Below are 22,587 nucleotides of genomic sequence, written 5' to 3'. Positions count from 1 at the left end.
ACGTGTTTCTTTAGAGATAACCATGGTTAACAGAAGAGAAACAATGATGCCAAGCACCAGCCTCCTTTTAAAGTGTCCAGTGGTGTCATTCTTACTTAATCATGACAGATTGATCTCCAGCCCTGTCCTCATCAACACCCACACCTGTGTTAATGGAGCAATCACTGAAACGATGTTAGCTGGTCCTTTTAAGGCAGGGCTGCAATAATGTTGAAATGTGTTTTGGGGAATAAAGTTCATTTTCTAGGCAAATATTGACTTTGCAAGTAATTGCTGTTAAGCTGATCACTCTTTATAACATTCTGGAGTATATGCAAATTGCCATTAGAAAAATTGAAGCAGTAGACTTTGTAAAAATTAATATTTGTATCATTCTCAAAACTTTTGGCCATGACTGTACAATGGAGACCTGGAGCTAATGCCAGCGATCAATGTCCACTCCAATAGCGGGCATTGCTGATTGTGACATCCCCCCCTCCCAAAGTAGCACAAATTTCCCCTTAATGTCCCCTGTACCTTTCTCGTTGCAGGCCGGCTCCCGTGCAGCACAAATGCAAGAGCCAACCTGTTCACTTGACAGCCGGGAGCCTTATGAAGACTGCCAGACCTTTCATATGAATATTACTATTGAAGCTGGTCTATGACCAGCCTCAATAGTAATGTAGTGAATCTCCCATAGACTACAATTCAGTTGTATTGCAGTCCATGAGACGATTGTATTTTCAAGCCCCTTAAGGAGGGGGTTAATAAAATAGTAAAAAAAATAGCGAAAAAATCTAAAAAACCCCACAAAGTTCAAATCCCCATTCCTTTCACTAGAATACATATAAGACAAAAAAAAATACTGTGAAGCGCATACACATTAGGTATCCTTGTGTCTGAAACTTATAAACATATTCTACCAGTATGGTAAATGTTGTAGTGGGGAGAAAAAGACCCAAAAGTGCTGAACTGTCGCTTATTCGCTGACAAATATTGGAATATAAAGTAATCAAATGTGTGATAGTGGTTCATGGGAAAATTTAAGACCTGCCCTGAAAATAAGCCCAAGCGCTTTTTTTTTTGGAGAAACAGACCCTGTCTGACGGGTATGTCATGATCTGATACATGGCACACAGTCATTCCATATTTTGCACTTGGAGTTACTTATCCCATAGGAAATCCCATACTTTCTGCTGCCATCACCCCAATGTCCCTTCTTATAGGTTGCTATTACATCCCCAAGTCCCGCACGATATGGCTAAATCCATCGCTATGGATGACACTGAGCACAGTACGTATGAGGCAGACTAGCCTGTCACCGTCTAGCAGTGCGGTCACCTCCTGCCTAGCTTTGACCTCTCCTCCCTCAGCTCTCCCCGTCCCCGGATGGTCTCAGCAGTCTCTCCTCCTCCCCGCCGCCTCCCTCCACTCCCCTCACGCGCATGCTCCGTGCAGTCTCTGCGGGCCAGGGGGAGGGCGGCAGGGGCTGAGACTCCCAGAGGAAGCCGGATCCCATCACAACAACAAGCAGCAGTGGCCGCTGCATCCTGAGGCCCAGCATGATGGGGGTAGTCCGGGACCCCAAACCTGACTGAGCGGCTTGAGCAGAGCCCCATCCCCCGGCGGTCTATGCTGGAGAGTGCGCGGCCCCGGCTCCGGGCTACATGCTGACGGAGTCCCATGAGGCAAAGATCATGCAGCCTTCCCCGCAGACCTACGACTTCTTCAGCGAGGAGAACGGCCTGAAGTGGCGGGGGCTATTCGTGCCAGCCCTGAGGAAGGTGAGGGCATAGGAGGTCGCCATAACTGCCACCCGTCTGGGAACTACAAGTCCTACAATTAGCTGTGTCCTTCTGGATTTTATGGACTGACAAGGCATGCTGGGAGTTGTAGTTTGAGGACGTAGATTTCATATGGAAGTAGATGCAGGCTACGTGTGGCTGGCCAGGTGTGGAGAACTACAAGCCCCAGCATGACCTGCCACATTCAGGCTACTGACCGGCAGTCTTGGCCTTGTAATTCCTTATATACAGACTGGCTATACCTGGCATTGTGGATGTGCTGCATGATCCAGGACTACTACTCCTAGCATTCAGTAACTTACCAACCATAGGGCAGTAATGTGAGTAAGGGTCCGGCTATGCAGTGTATGATGGGTGAACTACAAGTCCCATCATAACCTGAGATGGTAGAGCATGTTTGGAGGGGAACATTTCCAATGGTTGATCAGCAGGGGGTCAGCTCTTCTTACTGTCAGGGATTTTAGGACTTGTAGTTCTGCAAAAGTCATGCATTAAAGGGGCTTTTGTGAAAATAAAGCTTCATTCTCCCTGATTTCATTCCTCACCAGTTTAAAGATCTCCACTTGCTGTCATTGAGTGGAAACAATTTTGGCAATTGTTCAGCGTCTGAATGTAAAAAGGTAGCAGCATCCGTTCACTGACAGCAAGCATGCTCCTGTAATAATCTACAGCTATAGGCTAGGTCATTGCCATCTGAATAAACAGAAGTGCAGGTGATGTTCTGGTGTATTTGACTGGTAGGGGACAAGCCTGGTATTACACCTTGTGCGCCCCAAGAGCAAAGTATACACAGGATAATTTAATAGGTTACATCCATTTGTCCAGGCTGAGACTTTGTAATATTGTAATATCTCCTATACCAGCATGTAAATACATGTTAAAGGAGTATTCTGGTTAGAACAAATTGCTGATCAGTGGGGGTCCCTTGTACATCCAAGTGAATGGAGCAGCTGGTCGCACATGTGTGATCACTCTTTTCACTTCTATGGGACTGCATGAGATTTTGAAGCACTTTCTCCTTCTGTCCCATAGAAATTAATGGAGTGGTAATGCGCAAACTCAACATTTCAGACAGAATGGGATACCAGTGCCCAGACCTGAGCCGATCAGCACTTTACCCTTTATCCTGTGGATAGGGGGGAATAGCCCTTTACATTTCATTAATCTGATTTGATAAGCCTGAATTCTACAAGTACCATATTCGCCACTGCTTGAATAGAGAGTCAGATTTGCTTACTGTGGGCATCAACAATGACACAGAGGGATAAGCATCATAGTGAAAGGCCATGGATATCGTATTGTAAAAGATCTTGGAATATTGGACACTTTTTTTTTATAGGTTAATACAACCAGTTGAAGACTTTCCCCCCACAAACAGTTTGTCTATAGGTTGTGTGTGGTTTTGTAGCTAATCCCCATTCATTTCAGTTCTGTACACAGCCTGTGGGAAGCTATGGTACTGTTTCTGTAAAGGTCCATTCACACGGAAGAAAATGGTGAAGAATTTGGTGTGGAATTTCAGCGTGGAAAAAAAAAAAGCCTCCCATTGAAGTCCATGGGAGGCTTTTATTTCAGCGCTGAAATTCCACACCAAATTCCTCACCATTTTCCTCCGTGTGATGGACCCTAAGAAAACAACCATGTATTTTGCGATCCGAATCAACCTATATGATTAGCCTTACATTGGTCAGTGTTAATCTGAGGTTGAAGATCAGTAAGGCATGTATACTACTGACACTGGTCCATGGTAACATATTTGCACTATGCGTTAGAGCATCATTCAGACTTTCATTAGATGCCAGATTCTGTGACACATCCAGGTTGCCACAATCCTGCCATGGCAACTGGGAAAGGAAAGTAATTCTTCTCCCTAAACCCAGGCTGGGAGCTTGTGCCCCACAGTACTCTAATACATTGGTACATTGAGTGTTATTCTGGAAAATCAAGTTTAATAATTATGTAATAGGAATAATCCTGCCTTTTAATATCCATGGTATATCTTTTCCCCTCCAGTTCCTGCTTGCTGTCAGTGAATGAGACCTTTTTGCTTCTAGAAGCTAAGAAGTCATGTCTAAGGCCTCCATCAGGTGTTAGGTTGTTGTTGTTGGCAGTCTACAGCTTTGATCTACCATCAAAAAGATTAGAACGTCAATGGTAACCATAAAATCCACTGGGGTCCATTGTAGACAATTCACTGTGAGCTAGATAGTCTGGATTCCAGTGTGATACATTTTCCAACACTCATACATGTTTCTGGACTTGAGGCTTGCCAAGTTGAAACAAACCCTCAGCTGTGAGTAGTGTTAGGTCTGCTTAGTTTTTTAGCCATTGGAAGTTCCTATTCTCTGACAGCAGGCAAGGGTCTTAAAAATAGCGAGGGTAGGGTATGAATGTCAAATCGATGTTGGTCTGACCATTGGACCCCAGCAATTAGGAGAATGGAGGTTTGAACGTCCTACTGAATCTTTTCTGTGAATGACTTGCCAATGATCTTGTGTAACTGGTGCTCCATTCACTGCTACGGGGCCACTGGGATTGTAATCTCCGGCAGTCCCATAGAGGTGAGTGGAACACTGGTCATACAAGTGCATTGGCAGGGAGGACGGAGGGGACTTCTAGTCCCCTGTTCTCTTGATTGTTGGAGGACACAGTTGTTGGACCCCCAGAGATGTGACATATCCACTAGAAACGGGATGAGTGTCTGCAATTCCTCACCATTTTCCTCCGTGTGATGGACCCTAAGAAAACAACCATGTATTTTGTGATCCGAATCAACCCATATGACCCCTTTAAGGCCCAAAATGGTATGTATATAAGGTGTTAAAAGAACACTTCTAGCATATCTGTTACACTATGCTAAGCTTATTAAAGGGCCAAGAGGGGACATGGCTTATATCAAAAGTGTGAACTGTGGGGGTCTAACACCTCCCTCTCTAACACCACCAGCAATTAGCAGTTCTCAGCAGCTGGTACACAGAGAATGGAGCAGGAAGCAGACAGCGCTGTTCTCTGTGTAGTGGCTGAACTGAGTATCTACTACACAGGGAATAGAGCTGACTGCCCCCACTCCATTGTCACTGGATCAGCTGTTGAGAACTGGTAATCAATGGGGGTTTGGGGTGTCAGACCCCAACCCATGCGAAAATTAATTTCTGTCCTTAGGGTAGGTATTCAGTATCTGTAGTCCAAAAAAAACCCCTTTAAAGTCATGCTCCTCCCCCTCAAGCCCTGCAATAGGCATATTATAGTGCAACAGATTTGTCTGTAGTGTTTTCCTAACATTTTATTTCAGACAGATTGTATTGCTCATAATCCGTCTCCTTGAGGCCCCATACACACAAGCAGATATAATCCAGAAAAACCCTACCTTGTATTGGCTGTGTTTTCTGGACTGAATCTGGTCCTGGGACTCCTTACATCATAGTGGGGGTCCCTGCCTTCCCCATGGCTCCTTTGTCTTGTACTGTATATGTTATTAGGACAGTAAAGCTGAGGGGTCAGGGACTCTTAGCATCATACATCACTGTGCTGCTTGGATTCTGGATCTCCTGGCTAACCCTTTGGGCTGGGAAATCCAGACGATGTACGGACTGTATATCCCAACCTTTATTCACAGTAATGTACAGCAGGCCTGTGACTGGGTTTTTAAGTGGTGTGTTGCGTGCATTTGTGGTAGAGTTGCAGCAGGGATACGTAAAAATATACTACTGATATTCCCAATTCTCAGTAAGTGACATGGTCCTCACTACATATGTGAAAACACTTCTATAGTGTTCCATACAGCAATCTTTATCTATTTCTATGTACATGTAGTGTAAAGTGTTACCTTCGTAGCAGGTGGTACATGTACAATGTTGTATTCCTAAAATACAGCAATATAATAGAGCAGGGTTTGATCCGTGGAGGTGACTTGGACGGATCAGAATTTGACTTGTCACCTGCAGACCTTCTTATTCTGGCAGCCAACCTTGATCCATCTCCAGGACGAGCTGAGGGACTCTTGGCAGGTAGTGGAGCGCTGGTTTGTTGATGCTGGTTATTTATGAGAAGCCGCATGCTCATTTATGGTAGTGATACACTGTCTGTTGCTTTCAAGGCCTGACGTCCATTTATAGAAACCATTAAATTACTGGTTCGGGCTTCTCATGTAGTCGGCTGCATGAATTCCCCTTATCTGACTGTACATATTCCTATACAGGGGGTTATAACCTTGTAGCTGGTCATCACTCGATGAACTGTGTGTCCCAGCATGCTCTCAGTCTGGCAGGTCATGGTTTCTGAGGACGTATACAAAAATATTCCTTTAAACCCCTTTAAGAAGGTAGAGTTATAGCTTTGATAATTCTGAGCTTTCTGACTGAAGAATTGAAGTAATATGCATTTACCCAGGCAGAGCAATGGGGGATAGCAAATATATACCACTCAGGATCCCTGTAAAGTTGTACAACAGCCTTTGTAGCCTCTTCTTTGAAGATATGGCTTAACTTTCTTCTATTTGGGGGGAATTCTACTAGAATGAAACCATTGCTCCTCACCCCACAGACTTGTTAGAAGACATGTTTTGGCTTCTTTTTGTACACTTCATGAACTTGGTATTTTTTGGTGGCCGGATGCCAGATTTCTACTGTCGCAAACATTTTCCTTTGTGTTTTGCTATTCCGTCACCTTCTATTTGTAGAATTATAAGCTTTTTTTTATTTCCCATGTTTTCATTTTTATTTTCGGTTCACCCCTAGCCGCAAAATCTTGGAGAAAATAAATTGTATGCTTGCCATATGTCCCTCTATTATTCCTCCTACAAATGTATGAATAAAATGACAGCTGCGTGTTATTATTAGGAGCGCGGTCTTATATCATCTGATACTGCCCGGTCATTGCTGCTAGAGCTATACGATCTAGGCACAGCCTATTGGCAAGGGAAATGGTAATCTCAAGTTGTCCATTTATTTCTATGTTTCCAGGTGGAAGAACAGAGGAACTGTATAATGTCACATTGTAAGAAAAGTTGATCAAGAGTTTCATTGGGAATACAAAGGATATTTAGTAAAACAAACATGCCAGGGTTGTTGAGAGGTTCACTTAGGGTAAGTTCACACAGAGTTTTTTGGTCCGAGACCTGAGTCGGAACCGGGTAGCTGCAACTGAAAGCCGGTGCACTGCAATGGCATCCAATCGCGCACGCCGCTCCGGATTAGGCTCAATGAATGAGCCAAGTCCGGAGGAGGGAGTGTCTTCAGGCCAAATCACGAGGTGAAACGGCCTGAAGAATGAGCACCTCGCTTCTTTTTCCAGGAGCCGGAACAAACCAGCTCCCGTAAAAAAAAGACCTGAGCGGCTCCCATTGATTTAAATGGGAGTCGTCTTGTTGGTCAGGATTTTGAGGCGGATACGGCCTCAAAACCCTGACCAAAAAACTCAGTGTGAACTTACCCTTACAGGAAGGCAAGCCATAATGGCCGACACCCCTGGTAGAAGCTCATCTGTGAGGGCAATGGACCAGACATGTGGAACTATAATATGCCCAATTCTTTCCCACCACATAGTCCATAGAGAAGAAGCTGGGCACCCCCATAAACATGATACTGACCAAATCCACAGGTTCGGCTGGCTCATATCTAATGTGTATGGGCACTAGCAGATTCTAGGAAAATAGGCTTGATCTACCAGTGACCCCTGGAAAAATCTCTTGTGTTTATGGACATCTTTATCAGATTTGGTGCTGTTCCCACACTGCTGGTCACTGGGGCCTCCTGCTGCTGCCGCCTGTTATCATTGCAGTGAGAGCTTGTTATGTGACCATGCCTAACACAGATGACTGCTTCAGTCACGTACAATGACATGGCACTGAAGAAATGTCACTGGAACTGACGGCGGCTGTGGACCCCACAATGGCACTTCATTTTCAAAGACAGTGTATGAGAATGAGCTGGAAAACCCCTTTAAGGGAATTCATGATGCAAATCAGCACATGTTCATGCAAGTTACTGCTCCATGTCTCTCCACATATTAAGAAATATATAGGGGTCTGTTTCTGGGGAATGTTCAGACGGCAGTAGATCCCATCCATATATGTGTACACTATGAAAAGCAAAAGTTCTCTGTGTCCAGTGTATGTGACCTGTGGGGGCTGTAGGACAAAGCCTTCATTGAATAGCGAGACTTCCCGGTCCAGTTGTTTTGCAGAAACGTGTTATGATGCTGACAGCCTTCTGGGAAGGGGAACATTTCACCTACATGTTATAAATTCCCTTAGATTTTTTATGAGTTCCGGAAGAACTACTGTAAGTCAGCGGTTTTCTGTTTTTATGTATATACGGTGAAATATGTATGTTGTCTGGGACCTCTTTGGTCATGACGGGGTGTAGGATATGGACCATGGTCTGGAACTTCGGTTTTGCATCTTGCATTGGTGATATTCTCGATATTTGAGCATCTGACTGAAAGGATGAGCTGATACCTGAGAGAACGAGATTGAATCTCAGCCTGTTTGATCCTATTGCTTTGATGACATAAGCAATTATCAGATATTTGTACACTCACCAAACTCATGTGGCTTCGCCTATCTATATGAGAAGTGATCGGGTTTATTAGGTAAAATATAACCTGTCCAAGCTTTATTTTTTTCCATGAAGGGATTCCATGGCGGACAGTTAAAAGGATTCTCTGCTTTGGACAACCACTTACTGGTTAGAGGGGCCCTTATCAATGAGATGATCACAAAGTATCTCCTTGCTTGGAACCTCAGCAATCAGCTGCAATCTATGAGAATACATGACAGCAAGTGTTCCATTTCCCTGCAGCACCACCACAGGTGAAATGAAGCATTACACTGTTCTAGTTCAAATCAGTAGGTTGTCTGTGGCATTCAGAAGATATTGGCCAAGCCATGAGGATCCTGAACACTAAACCTCCTGTATTAACTCAGAATTCCCTAATGGACTATAGAAAGTATCAAAAGCGGAGGGTGCGGGAACATATATGTATGCATATACGTATAGAAGCTTGGTCAGTGCCCACTGCTGCTTCTCTTCCTGTTTTTTTTTTTTTTTGATGGGTTTGAAGACCACTTACTCCCAGGTCCACAAAAATCTGCTGTTTCCATGAAAGACAATAATAAAATAATTTTTTCGGGGGGCGGCAGTGCCTTTGGCCTCTTTTTGTAAGAGTATATGAAAGTGTCTGCCAACCCCTTTAAGGCCGCCACAGACTTAAAATTTTGGCTGCTTCAGATGTCTGCTGACAGCAAGAGGTTCTATAGTGACAGACAACAGTGAAATCCATATCTAATGTCTGATATCTAAGCCCAGTAATAAAATACATATTGGTGAAAATAACCCAAAAAGAAAGGTACCTGGGCAGATGTTACCACACTCTCCCTATTTGGTTCCTGGGATTGTAATGACCTGATGTAGGCTATAATTTTTCTCAGGCCATAGATGTTGATGTCCTTGTCTTTGTTCGGACTAGTTCTGAACCTAAAAGTGTCTCTTCTTATCAGGTAGGAACAGGAAGGTAATGGCGGTTATTTATATTTTCATGCCTGGTATCTGTGTCGCTCAGTTTTATTGCAGTCATTTGTCCCTGCTCTAAATATAGCTCAAGTCGTCTATGAAAATTCTTCAAATGATTGATTCACTCGAAACCTGAAAAAAATTGCAGAATCTGACCTGAGCGGTTAGGAGTGTTCACTTTTGGCTGTTTCTGTAAGCAAGTGGGGGAGGGGGAATGGTAGCATTAACAATCATCTATAATATTTTAGATAGTGTTAACAGTACAGTTTTAAGTGTAATTTTTACATTTTTGTAAATGGCCTTATTTTGGATAGAAATGAGTTTATGTACTGTAAACCTCTTATCAGAAATTCTAATAATCTGGCAATAATAAAATCTACCTATACACCACTTGGCTAGTCCATTGTGGATATTTTACAGTGCACTGTGGCCTCCTGACTATTACTTTTAAGTATTGTCCATACAAGAACCTAAATAGCCCTTTTGTATTATACTGCACTAAAGGAGTTGTCCAGTTTAGATCATTCATTTTCATATATCTCTTGGCCAAAGTACAGAGTGGTTAAAAAGAGCTTCTCTTGCACTTGAGGACCTGCCCTGTCCTGCATTACAAGACAACCTCTACATATGAATGGCCTTTCTGTAAGGGTAAGTTCACACGGAGTAATGTGCTGCGTGATGTGGCACGTATACTGCGTGTGAGAGTTTGCGCGCCGTATACGCTCCCATTGTATACGCCGCGCTATTTTGCGGCCGCAAAATAACGTGGTGTATATGATCTGAACTCCCATTAAAAAAAATGGGAGCGTATACGGCGTGCAAACTCACACGCCGTATACGTGCCACATCACGCGGCACGTTACTCCGTGTGAACTTACCCTAATGCTCAGTTTCCCCCTCTGGAGACACTGCAGTAAAGCTGACCACTTCTAAACAGGTTTCACTACAGGTTACAGCCAAAACCTTGGGAACCCAAAGGGGACACTATGTTCAACGTATTATCTACAGCGTAGGAATTATCTTATAACCCTTCTTGCCTAGATGTGTGTTCACACAGTGAAGTTGGTCTTCCTTTCCCTGCAGTCTCCATTACTTTGGTTGGCGAGAGTGTGAAATGCTTCTCGGCACATCAAGCTTCTCTCTTTCCTCTCTTCGTGGTTATGTCATCAGAGTGTAAAGATTGCTTGTGCTATTCGTAAACTATCCCTGGAAGATAACTGGATCTCAAGAAATCCTTATTCTTGACTCTTCTGTTGTACAGTGTCAATCGTCTTGATTCCATAGGCTCTGCTCCCCACTACTCTGCACTGGGCACCGAGCCCTGGAGCTTAGGAGGAAGTGGGGAGCAGAGTGGTGACCGGGTGGCAGTGGCTTTCATCATGGCTTGTACCCTCAGGGTATTTGTACTGCAGGTTGAGAGCCACTGAGCTAGGGGACCTGTATACAGAAAACTGGAGCTGTTGCCACTTTGAGGGCCCGGGGAGAGGTGAGTAATGATTTTTTTCATGTTCATGGGTCTCTTGGCAGCAGTATTAAATAATAAAAGATTAAGTAACACCTGATTCTTTCTGGTAAAATTTTTAAAGAAACATCTTTCGGCCGTTTGTTCCAAATATGGACAACTTCTCAGAAGATGACCGTGTAGCATTACTCAACTTAAGTAACTGTTTGTTATGGTTGAAATGAAATTTTATTTCATTTTAGTATTATGGGAGTTCACATCATTACACTATACATAGGGAGGGGACATGGGTAAACAGCTCTGTAAATGCCCCTAACATACATATTCCAGCTGTCCGTTCTTTATGTAAATGAAGTTTATTGTAATAGTATATCTCAGCTCTCTCTTGTAATAAATTCTGCACCCATGTGAGCAAGACAAGGCCAAGACAGGTTTTCAGCTTCTGGAAGAAAGTAGGATTTATATTCCTTGACAGTAAGCAAAGATCTTGTTTACAATAAATCATGGCAGTAAACTGTGGGATTTCCTCAACATGCGAACACAGTCTTAGTTCACACGCAAATCCACGTGTGCATATTCCGTCGCGAATGCGTGCAGTGTATAGCATCCCGTCGCGGGATTCCGCTCTAGAGTAGGCCCAAATGAATGGGACTAGTCCAGAGGGTGCTGCTGCGAGACAGACACCACGGCCTGAAGAAAGGGCAGCTCACTTCTTTTTTGCCGCTAGCGGAAAAAAGAATGCTAGCAGTCTCCATAGACCACCATTGTGAGGGGGCGGATTATGACGTGGATTCCGCGTCATAATCCGACCCTTCTGTTCTCGTGTGAACTAGCCCTAAAGTTCTTGTACATGTAGTAATTGTGCGCTCGATGGCAATAATCATATGTAGTTTTACTGCAGTTTGGCATGACAAGTACAGATGACGGTTGTCACGGAGCAAAGGTATACGTCTTCCTCCGGATGATCTTTTGAATCAACAGGGACACAAGAGGTCGGGAGACAACAGCAATTTATTGTAATCCACAAAGTTAGTAGCCGGCGGCGGTCACATCAACCGTAATAACAATAAGTCCACAGAAGTCACAATCCAATGATAACTTTGGTTCCTTGGTCCTGTAACTAAATTCTGGCTCTCTGCAGAGCTGTGCACAGGCCGGCTAACACATACTAACTGCTAGCTACAACTATATACTAAGACTGTTACTTCCTCTATCTGTGGGTGGGGAGGGCTGAGTCACAGATCCTTCCCCCCTCACCTATACCAAGGAGAGCAGACTCCCTGTCTCCTGTGGACAATGCACCGTCCAACATCTTCTTGGAGACACTGATCAGATTATCTCCACCCATTGTCCTCACTGGTCCTCACTAGTTAGAGGTATTTGCATACAATGTGCTAACACACTAGACCCTAATCAGCCAACTACACACTGATGTTTACAACAGGTTAGAGAATACATTCCACATGAAATATATATTACACATTGCCTATAGTATAGACTCTAACCATCCCGTGACAACCCCTCCCCCTCTCAAAACATGTGCATGACACAATTGGCCTACACAGGTAAATTGGGGAATGCACATCAGTCTCTATAGCTCATATTTCCTCCTGCCGGGATAACCCATCTGTGTTCTGGTGTTGGTTCCCTCGGCGGTACTGAATGGTAAAGTTGTAGGGTTGAAGGGCTGGCATCTGTCAGAAAATCCGGTGGATCCATGTTGGCTTCTCCCTGAGCTTGGCTTCGGGTCACTGCTCCCACAAAGTGGCACTGTAGATTTCCAACATCGTTGCCTAACAGAACATCGGCCGGCAGCCCGCTCATCACACCAATTGTGCATCGTTTTGGTCCATAACCATAGTCGAGTTCCACGGTAGCTTTAGGAATACGTCTTTGAGTACCCCCTGCCAACTTGATAGAAATGCCAGGACCCTCCTCTAGGGCCTCGGGTCGCACAACTCGGGGGTCCGCTACCGTTAGGAAAGCTCCCGAGTCCCGGAATCCAACAACTGTTCGGCCATCCAGTAGGACCTCCTGCAAGTGCTTCCTCTGAAGGTTTGCGGGATGTGTGGCGGAAGGCTGAATCCCATAGACCCCTGGAGGTGGAACAGATGTGTCATTCATGGAGTCATCTGGAAATGGGGCCAAACTTTCTGTCCTAGGAGTGGTTCCCAGGTAGTGAATAGGCCGGGATGCCACGGTGGCCCGTGCCCCCATGTTAACAGGGCAACTAGCTTGCAAATGTCCAGGCCGCCCGCACCCAAAACATCTGCGCTCTAGCATTCTTCCAGTAGGTCGTTGTCTAGGGACAGGGTTGTTCATAGCTGGAGGCCGATGGGCTGGGACAGGGGTAGAGGGGGAATTGTAATCCTGAGGCCGGGCACGAAAGGTGGTTGGCTGGCTGAAGGGTGTCTGGCGGACTGTGGTAGTTTTCCGCTCCTCTGCAAACAACCTCTTCCACTGCGGCTTGATGGTCAGGCCCTCATCTGCAAGAGAAGCAGCTTGCTCAACTGTGGCTGGGTTCCGTTCCAGCACCCACTCACGGATCTCAGCGGGGCACTGGGAAAAGAACTGTTCCTTAAGTATGACGTGGAGGATCTTATCGACTGTGACAGCCTCCTCTCCTTCTAGCCAGCGCTTGCATGCTTGCTTCAACTTGTGGGCGAACATGTGGAAGGAGCTTCCCCCATTGTAAGACAAAGAGCGGAACTGAACTCGGTAGGTCTCTGGAGTGACTGCATAATACTTCTGCACCGCTCTTTTAATGGCCTCATAGTCCCGCTGATCACTAGGGTCCATGGCTCTGAGAGCTTCCGCAGCCCCATCTCGTAGGTGCCCCACCAGATACCGGACCCAATCCTTCTCTGGGACTTCCATCAGGCGGCACTGGTGTTCGAAGTCCTGAAAATATCCATCAACATCCCCAGCCGCTTCCTCAAAGGTCTTGAAGTGTTTATGGGAGACATATGGTGGTTCTCTCACTGTTGGGCTGGGGGTCGACGTTTGATTATAATTCCTCATAGTTATCTCAGCCATTCGCATTTCATGCGCCATTCTTTCCTTTTCATGCGCCATTCTCTGTTCCTCCTTCTCCGTTTCCTGAGCCCTCTGTAACGCTCTACTCCTTTGCTCTGCAGTTGCTTCTAGCCCCAGCACTGCCAATTCCTCCTCATACAAAACAACCCATCTGCTCTTTTGGGTCTGTACCTGCCACTCCTGTATCTCTCCAGTCTCTTCGGAGGCGTGGGTTCGAATCCCACTGCTGCCACCAGTTGTCACGGAGCAAAGGTATACGTCTTCCTCCGGATGGTCTTTTGAATCAACAGGGACACAAGAGGTCGGGAGACAACAGCAATTTATTGTAATCCACAAAGTTAGTAGCCGGCGGCGGTCACATCAACCGTAATAACAATAAGTCCACAGAAGTCACAATCCAATGATAACTTTGGTTCCTTGGTCCTGTAACTAAATTCTGGCTCTCTGCAGAGCTGTGCACAGGCCGGCTAACACATACTAACTGCTAGCTACAACTATATACTAAGACTGTTACTTCCTCTATCTGTGGGTGGGGAGGGCTGAGTCACAGATCCTTCCCCCCTCACCTATACCAAGGAGAGCAGACTCCCTGTCTCCTGTGGACAATGCACCGTCCAACATCTTCTTGGAGACACTGATCAGATTATCTCCACCCATTGTCCTCACTGGTCCTCACTAGTTAGAGGTATTTGCATACAATGTGCTAACACACTAGACCCTAATCAGCCAACTACACACTGATGTTTACAACAGGTTAGAGAATACATTCCACATGAAATATATATTACACATTGCCTATAGTATAGACTCTAACCATCCCGTGACAACGGTCATAAAACCATGTGATCCCCATGTAATTGTCACGGTGTCATAAAACATGGCGACTTGTGGTAAACCATGTTCAGTTAGATTCTCACGTGCCAATACTGCATTTGTTGCAATGCAGTTGTTGGTCAAATGTTATTCGAAGATGAGACTTGATGGCCAATAACGCCATCTCTATTATTATGAGTACTCTTACATGGAAACCAAACCTGTAAATGGCACCAATGCATTAAGGACCTCTCCAAACTGGGTCATCTGCTAAACCGCTTGATAGTAATGTACATAGAGTCCACCATCTTACTCTGTGTGCAGTATATGTGACTGATCCCTGTAATAGCCTTGTGTGTCAGTATCTTTTTAAATACTAGACTCTGGTCCAGCCAATATATTAACCCTGCAAATATTTGCTGAGCTGCATCTGCAGTATTACACGCATCAGAGCGAGCTGTCATTCTCTATGAAGCAAACAAGAATCCATTAATACCCCCAAAGTGCTTGGAAAATGAGCCCGAGTCATTAAATGGAGCTCAGGTTACAGACTATTCTTGTCTCGTGGAATTGGAACAAGAGAAATGCTTGCCAGGGCTGTCTATGTACTGGTAGATGGGAAGAGAGGACCTTGGGTCTGCAGATCAGAATATGAATATATATAACATATTTAGTGAATAGATGAGATTACCTTTTCATTGCAAGTATTTTTTTCCTTTTCTGGCAATTTGCATTTTGTGGCAGAATCCTCCTTTTTTGTTTTTCTTGTCTGTGGTTGCCACCCTGTTTATGACTTATTGTGTGTAAGAGCAGCACAGTAGGTGAGTAGGTCAGACAGTCTTATGTCCAACATGGTAATGTCCCTATGGTACGGGTCATTGTTTCTTCCCACGACAATATGCTCGCCTGACATAGCTAAGAGAATACTTGTATTCCCCATACTAGGAATTGTGGAGCATCTTTTCTTTGACCTCAGCATTGTGTCTATCCTTTGTTATTTCTCTTATAAACTTCTCAATAGATTGATAATTGGGTGTTATCAGTTTAGGGTATTTCCTAGTACGTAGTGACATTGTCTATTCAGAGCTGGCAGAGGAATGGCGCATGAGTTCTGAAAAAAAAAAAAAAAAAAACCTATCATAACAGACACAAACTGACAGTAGCTGATGGCTATCAATTACTGTCCATTAAAAGTCCATAGACTATATATATATATATATATATATATATATATATATATATATATATATATATATATATATATATATATATATATATATAGGACACTTGCTGTCCGTTTTTTCAAATGGACAGAAAAGTCCTGCATGTAGGATTTTTTTTTGTCTGCTTGAAAGAACGGCCATGTTTTTAAACGGACACAAGATTAAAATCCCATTGAAATTATTGGAAATCTCAGACGGACCAGCTAGTGTTTGTTGCTAAAATCTTGAACAGACAATAGCCACAGACACTGATGGAATCCAACAGTAGTGTGAACGCCCCCTTAATAATAGCACCATATCCAAAACTCCCTCACCCATTACTTCTACATTTACTTGACCAAATGAATTGCTATTTGTTGACTCCATTAAAACTTTTTCTAGATCTATGTATACTTCAGTGCTTCATTGAGGTTTCTGGATGGCAAAAACGGCAACAGAAGTCTGACACGTTTTGACCTCCCTTATAAAAGGAGGCTGTCATCTTTATAGGGGATTAATGGGGGTGAACAGGAGGGACGAGCTGTATTGTAATGGATACTCCAGCACACACCACAATCATTACCTGAAGGTTTATTAAAAGTCGTTGTCATTTCAAGCAGGAAAGATGGGTAACGTTCCCTGCAGGAGTTGTACTGGCAGGTGGATTGGATGTCGCCTGACTTTCTTTCCTTGCTTTATAACAATGTAGAGGATTTTTGCCTTGGTTCAGTGGGTAAGACGTGACATTACTGTGCAGCAGACACACCCAACTCTGGCAGCCGTGTACCCAGATACTGGTTTTGCCTGTTAATCGAGTCCTCCCTTCATGGATATTTCCTTTTTTAGCATTATCAAAGCCTCAGGCACCAACTAAGTGCAGAGGCTTCCTGTGGTCACACGTGTAGCTGTTCTTGGGGCTATTGAAAGGCCTCTAGGTCCAATATATAAAATAGGAAAGCTTGATGAGAAGTGAAGTGGATCTTAGTCTCCTGGAGGGCAAATTTGCCTCATTTATAGACTTCTCTATAGACTGCCAGATTTGCCATTCCGAGCACCTATAAAACGGAGTAATAACTTCTTGAGAATCCGTACTGACAGCCATATTGTTCATCACCCACTAAAAATACCTCCACTCTTCTGATCACTTGTTATGGATTTGTGGGGAAAATGCTTAGTAATAAAATGGTGCTCATAGACATAAGGCTGTATACAGTATAAAATGGATTTACATATATTTTTTTCTCCCTTCAGGTCCAACAACAAGTACACCCGACCCTTGCCGCAAAAGAAGACTCGTTGTATTACATTGAGGAGCTCATCCTCCAGCTCCTTAGTAAATTATGCATTGCTCAGCCCAGGACTGTCCAGGATGTGGAGGTGAGTAAGGTTAAAGTGTTCCTGTTACCCTCTTTCATTTTGGGTACTTTCTTTGCACACATTATGAGAGCGCTATGGGAGAATACATTTTGGAAATTCAGTTATCATTATCACATATAATTAACCCCCTAACATTTACATGAAAATTGCAAGAATCCTGAAAAGTGTCACTTTTTTTTGCAGACTTTTAATTTACGAGTCAATGAAATATTACTGACACGACATGGGTGCCTTATGTGCATTTTATCCCTTTAGTGATCAGACACATTCTAGCCTTAAATCAGTAACATTTTTTCCCTATCTGCATACACGTTTTCATAGCTTTTTAGATTTTATTCTAATGTAGCTTCACGAGACCTTGTATTTTGTGGGTACTTTTTGATCAGTTTTTATTACTTTTTGTTTTTGAGAGGTTAGATGAACATAAAACATCAGTTATGAATTTTACGGGTTATAGTCCTTATCATGTACAATAAATAATGTACTAATTTTATTTTAAGGATTGTTACGGATGTAGTGATACGAATTGTGTGGTGGGGTTTTGTTCGTAATAAAGGAGGAAAAAAAAATCTATTTTTACTTTTTATTTTTCTCCTATAAAATGACTTGGCTGCTGTGGGCAGCATATAAAGGGTTAAATGGCAAGTATACGTTCTGATTGAAAAAGGGTGGTGATGGCAAGAACAAAAAACTCCATGACAACCCATCTTCTGGAGTTATCTGAGGTGACAAGAGAATAAAAAAAAAAAAAAAAAAAAATCCTTCTCTCCCTGTAGACTGTTCTCCTGTACATAGGTTAAATTGAAAGTTGCGAATCATGCAGTTCCACTTTAACCAGTGATATCTCAAGATCTAGGTGGGTTAAGGGCAACGACTTGTTTTAAAGCCAAGATTCTTTGCAGAATCATTGCAACTCTAAGGGTATGTTCACACAGCGGAGACCTTTTCCACCTTGTCAACTCTTCACACAGCTAGCCGCGACGGGATGCTGATGCAGTGCATCGCATCCTGCTCCTGATTAAGCCCAAATGAATGGGCCTAATCGGGAGTGAATCTCGCGCCGTGGCAGAACCCACAAGAAGAAACGGTATGTTGCTTCTTTTTCCCGCTAGCGGGGAAAGAAAAGCACGTAGCTTCCATTCAAATCAATGGGAGTCTTTTTCTTAAGGCAGATTCCGCGTCACACTCCGTGTGAACTAACCCTTTTGGTTTGAGAGTTAAAGCCATTTAAAGTGACAGCTATCTCTTCAGTCTCCCTGGACTTCTCCTGCTCAGGGTAAACTGTAATGAACTTTGCTCAAGCCACAAGTAAACTTCCTACGGAACTGGAGGTGAAGAGAGGTGAGTTAAAGGGTTACTCCATAAGTTTCGTATTGATGACCAAACCTTAGGATTAGATCAGTGGGGGTGGACTCCCAGCACCCCATCAATTAGCTATAGGAAGGAGCTATACTGCAGTGAGGGGTGTCTTGTTTTAAATATGGTTCATCATTATCCGGAATTCCCTTTTGAAATCCATGACACAGGGGTTGTATAAACTTACAGGAAAATCGATCTATTTTTTCTTCCTAAAACAGCACTTTGTTTCATGGCAGTGTCTGGTATTGAAAATGAGATGCAATATCAGACACACCCTGTGGACAAGAGTGGCACTGTTTGTAGGCAAGAAAAAATTACCAGATCCTTATTTTCTAATCCCAAACAATTAATTTAAAAGTCTTGTCTGGGCTGGAAATTCTCCTTTCAATCTTGTGGGGATCACATAATTTCCCCTCTGGTTTATGAATGAGGAGTTCCGTATTAGGATGGTGGGGGGTCTTTCAATTGCTTAAAACTGGTGTTATAGCTAGACAAACCCTTTTAGGCTACGCATCACGGTTCTTCCCGCAGCGCTTTGAACAGAAAGTTCACAGAGTTTTCCTCTGCGGACTTTCTGTTACCATTATATCTACAGGAAAGCCGCCGGCATTTCCATAGATATAATTGACATGCTGCGATTTCCAAAACCGCTCCGGTTAAACGCAAAGTGGGCATGGGATTCGCATTAATCCCATCCACTTTGCAGTTACTGTATAACGCTGCAATTTTTCCCGTGGCGGAAACGCAAATTGCGACGTTTCTGGCCCGTGGGGCCACGGTATTTAAAGTGTTTTCCAGTTAATTGGTGTAATTGTTTTCTGACAGCATGCTGCATAATTCTCAATAAAAGAATAAAATGGCAGCATCTGTGTAGTACAACATACATATCCATCAGGCTGGCACAGGTTTACTGATCGCTGGCCAAGACTTGCATTTGAGTGTTGGCAGGCGCTCCGTCTTCATTAGTGTCCACAGATCACTTTTCATTTCTTTTCTAGGAATAGTTTGTGGTCTTTTAGTGTTGCATTAGTTGTCCGGACAGACAGGCATAGCACCTACCACCCGTAGGAAACAACATGAGGATGTTAATATGGATGTACAGGAGTGTGAGGGTCACAGATTGATTGATTGTTTTTGCTGTAACCTCTTCACTAAATTTATCCTCCTGTAAGGTATAAGACAAAAGTCAATCTGTTATGATTTATGACCGGCTGTCCCATCTGCCGCATCGCTTTTTGTGCTTTTCACATTTTCAAGGTCACTTGTTGGTTTGCTACAGTCATGGCACTTGGTTCTCCATCGTCCAATATAAGTACATTTTGAGCAATACAAGGCACATTGTGCAGAAAATCACACGGCCTATACAGCTTGTAGAACTACAGTGAATTATGTGTTCTGAATATTATCATTACATCACTTACTAAATTATCTGAAATTTCTCTGTTTTTTTAGGAGAGAGTGCAGAAAACCTTTCCTCATCCAATTGACAAGTGGGCCATTGCCGATGCTCAGTCTGCCATTGAAAAGCGCAAGAGAAGGAATCCACTGCTGCTTCCGGTTGATAAAATACACCCCTCACTGAAGGTAACCATTTTTTTTCTACACTATTTGAAGACTAATTGTCTGGCCAAGGCTCCTCTGGGTTTTTTTTTTTTCATGTGTGCTTGGTCATTTTTAGTACTATTGGATTCTGGGAAAGCTGAGTGTGAAAGATCTCGCCTCGCCACAGCCACTTCGACCCAGCCTCTGGCCTACCTGGCCTTGCCACGGGCAAAACTGCAATCACCTTCTTACCTTTACCATCCACTCTCACCCTTGGAGAGGGACCGGGTCTTATAGGATAATATGAGACGAGCCTTCTAAAGTTTTATATTTATTAACCCAAGAGGGTCGATACTAGACAACCAACATACATAGAGATATATTCTAGCGGATACAAGCTTATGTGGTTACAGAAAGGTATGTTACAGTGCAGTAAGATAAAACAATAAAAGATTAGAAACAGAATGTCACCCAGCTGTCCCAGAAACAACACAAAGGATAAGACTTACTAATTTTTTGTTTTTTTTTATAGCACACTTTTCACTATATTCATAAGACAGACTTTCAGTTAATATGACGGCATTTACAGTGATCATCTTTTTCTTATCAGGAAGTGCTTGGCTACAAGGTGGATTACCATGTATCTCTCTACATTGTGGCAGTCCTGGAATACATCTCTGCGGACATCTTAAAGCTAGCAGGAAACTATGTTTTTAACATCCGACATTATGAGATCTCACAGCAGGACATCAAAGTGTCTATGTGCGCTGATAAGGTGAGATCTGGATACCCAGACGTTGTGCATAGTGAGGTGTTAAATGGACTGTCCAACACTAAGGGACTGATGGCCTCCCCTAGGTTGGAGTAAACTGAAGACACGTGTATATACTTCTAGTATTGAAATCAATTTTTTCTTCTCAACAATTATAAAGTGCTGCAGTTATACTTGCAGAAATGTCCAGACACTGATCCTTGTGTTCTGGCTTCTTACATGTCCGTCACAAATGGGTGAGGTGCTTGGGTGTATGCAGCTCCTCACTTTGTAAATAAAGACTGTGCTTTACTTGATAATATACCATACAAGAATGTAGAGGATCTGGCTGACATGATGTACACATGATCTGCAATGGTTAGAAGATCGGAATATTAAACAGAAAGTGAACATAACACACTTTTATATATGCTTACAGTCATTAAATGGGATCTTTCTTGTTTACAGACAACCCCTTCAAATGTATAAATGAAAAATCTACGGTATATACTAATGACACTACCTCCTTTCCTCCCACCAGGTGTTGATGGACATGTTCGATCAAGATGACGACATTGGCTTAGTGGCACTCTGTGATGAGGAACCATCCTCAACAGGGGAGCTGAACTATTATGAGCTGGTCAGGACCGAAATTGCAGGAGAAAGGCAATATCTGCGTGAGCTAAACCTCATTATTAAGGTTTTCCGGGAGGCATTCTTGGCTAAGAAGAAGCTGTTTACACCCAATGTAAGTTCTGCATTTCTGGATAGTGCATCCCTATAGGCTTCCCTATTAACAGCACTTATAAGTATCTGACTGCTGGACCCTCAACAATCACTAAAATCGGGGTCCCAAATCTCCAGCGAGAATGGAGTACTAGTGCATGTGCACATCCATTAATCTGCTACCTTCTATGGGACTGATAAAGATAGCTGAGTACATCTGTCAGTCCCATAGAAGTGAATGGAGCTGGGGTTGTACATATGCACTGCATCACTAGTCACACAGGAGACTTGTGACCCCTTTTCTTGTTAATGTTGATAGTCTCAGTGGTTAGAATAAGGTGTAAGTGTCCTTAGCGGGAAAACTCCTTTAAGCTAAGCTGTGCAGTTTGTAATTGTTAGCTATGCTGTTCCCCAATGTTTCTAGTGTTACTAACTCTAGCTACAGTTTGCTATCGGAGGTGGATTGTCAGGTTCACAGAAGAAATGTACGACTCCCTAAGCTGATCCTGCAGAATTGATCATTGTCGGGTTACGTTTGCTACCTGACCGCCCTTTCTAACTCTTGCTATTGCAAATGTGATCAGCCTATGACTTGGAGTTAGTGACTGTGACTTTACACACTAAATACTTCCATAGTATTCTATTCCATACTGTCCATGACTCTTTAAATACACTCTCAAAAGTCTTATAGCCTATCTGGAGAGTATTGTGAAAGGCTGAATATCAGAAATTTTCCAATTGTCCTTTTCTACTTCTAAAATAAGTGCCAAGTGGCCGTTCCCTGATAAGCGCTGTGTGTACCTGCTGCAGACAGCTGAGATATTATGTAACTAACACTCGCTGTGTATTGAATTGTTTCTATGGTGTTCGTGCTTTGGTTACGGTGTTGCTGCAGTCACTGAGTTTGGAAACAGTCAGCTGGCTTGAAAAATTGAATAGTTTTAGTGGTTTGTGTGTCTTTATCTGCAGCATAACTTGTGTAGGATCGAGCACTGTGGACATATTCTTTTATCAGAGACCCTAA

General features: G+C 43.4%; 1 protein-coding gene across 1 annotated transcript in view; it reads left to right on the top strand.

Annotated features, from left to right (window-relative positions):
• The first annotated feature begins 1,446 nt into the window (after positions 1–1,446).
• SOS2 (SOS Ras/Rho guanine nucleotide exchange factor 2) overlaps positions 1,447–22,587 on the top strand; it is a 42,678-nt gene continuing 21,537 nt past the window's right edge. Inside the window, exons 1-5 of the mRNA XM_075282592.1 lie at positions 1,447–1,763; positions 17,060–17,185; positions 19,997–20,128; positions 20,697–20,861; positions 21,379–21,585. Of these exons, the coding sequence (XP_075138693.1) occupies positions 1,647–1,763; positions 17,060–17,185; positions 19,997–20,128; positions 20,697–20,861; positions 21,379–21,585 (747 nt within the window). The 5' untranslated portion in view covers positions 1,447–1,646. The remainder of the gene's footprint in view (positions 1,764–17,059; positions 17,186–19,996; positions 20,129–20,696; positions 20,862–21,378; positions 21,586–22,587) is intronic.

Source organism: Leptodactylus fuscus, chromosome 7 (genome assembly GCF_031893055.1).
Source record: "Leptodactylus fuscus isolate aLepFus1 chromosome 7, aLepFus1.hap2, whole genome shotgun sequence".
Classification (NCBI taxonomy): domain Eukaryota; kingdom Metazoa; phylum Chordata; class Amphibia; order Anura; family Leptodactylidae; genus Leptodactylus; species Leptodactylus fuscus.
Note: the sequence above shows the minus strand (reverse complement) of the source record. Positions and strands in the feature narration are given on the sequence as shown.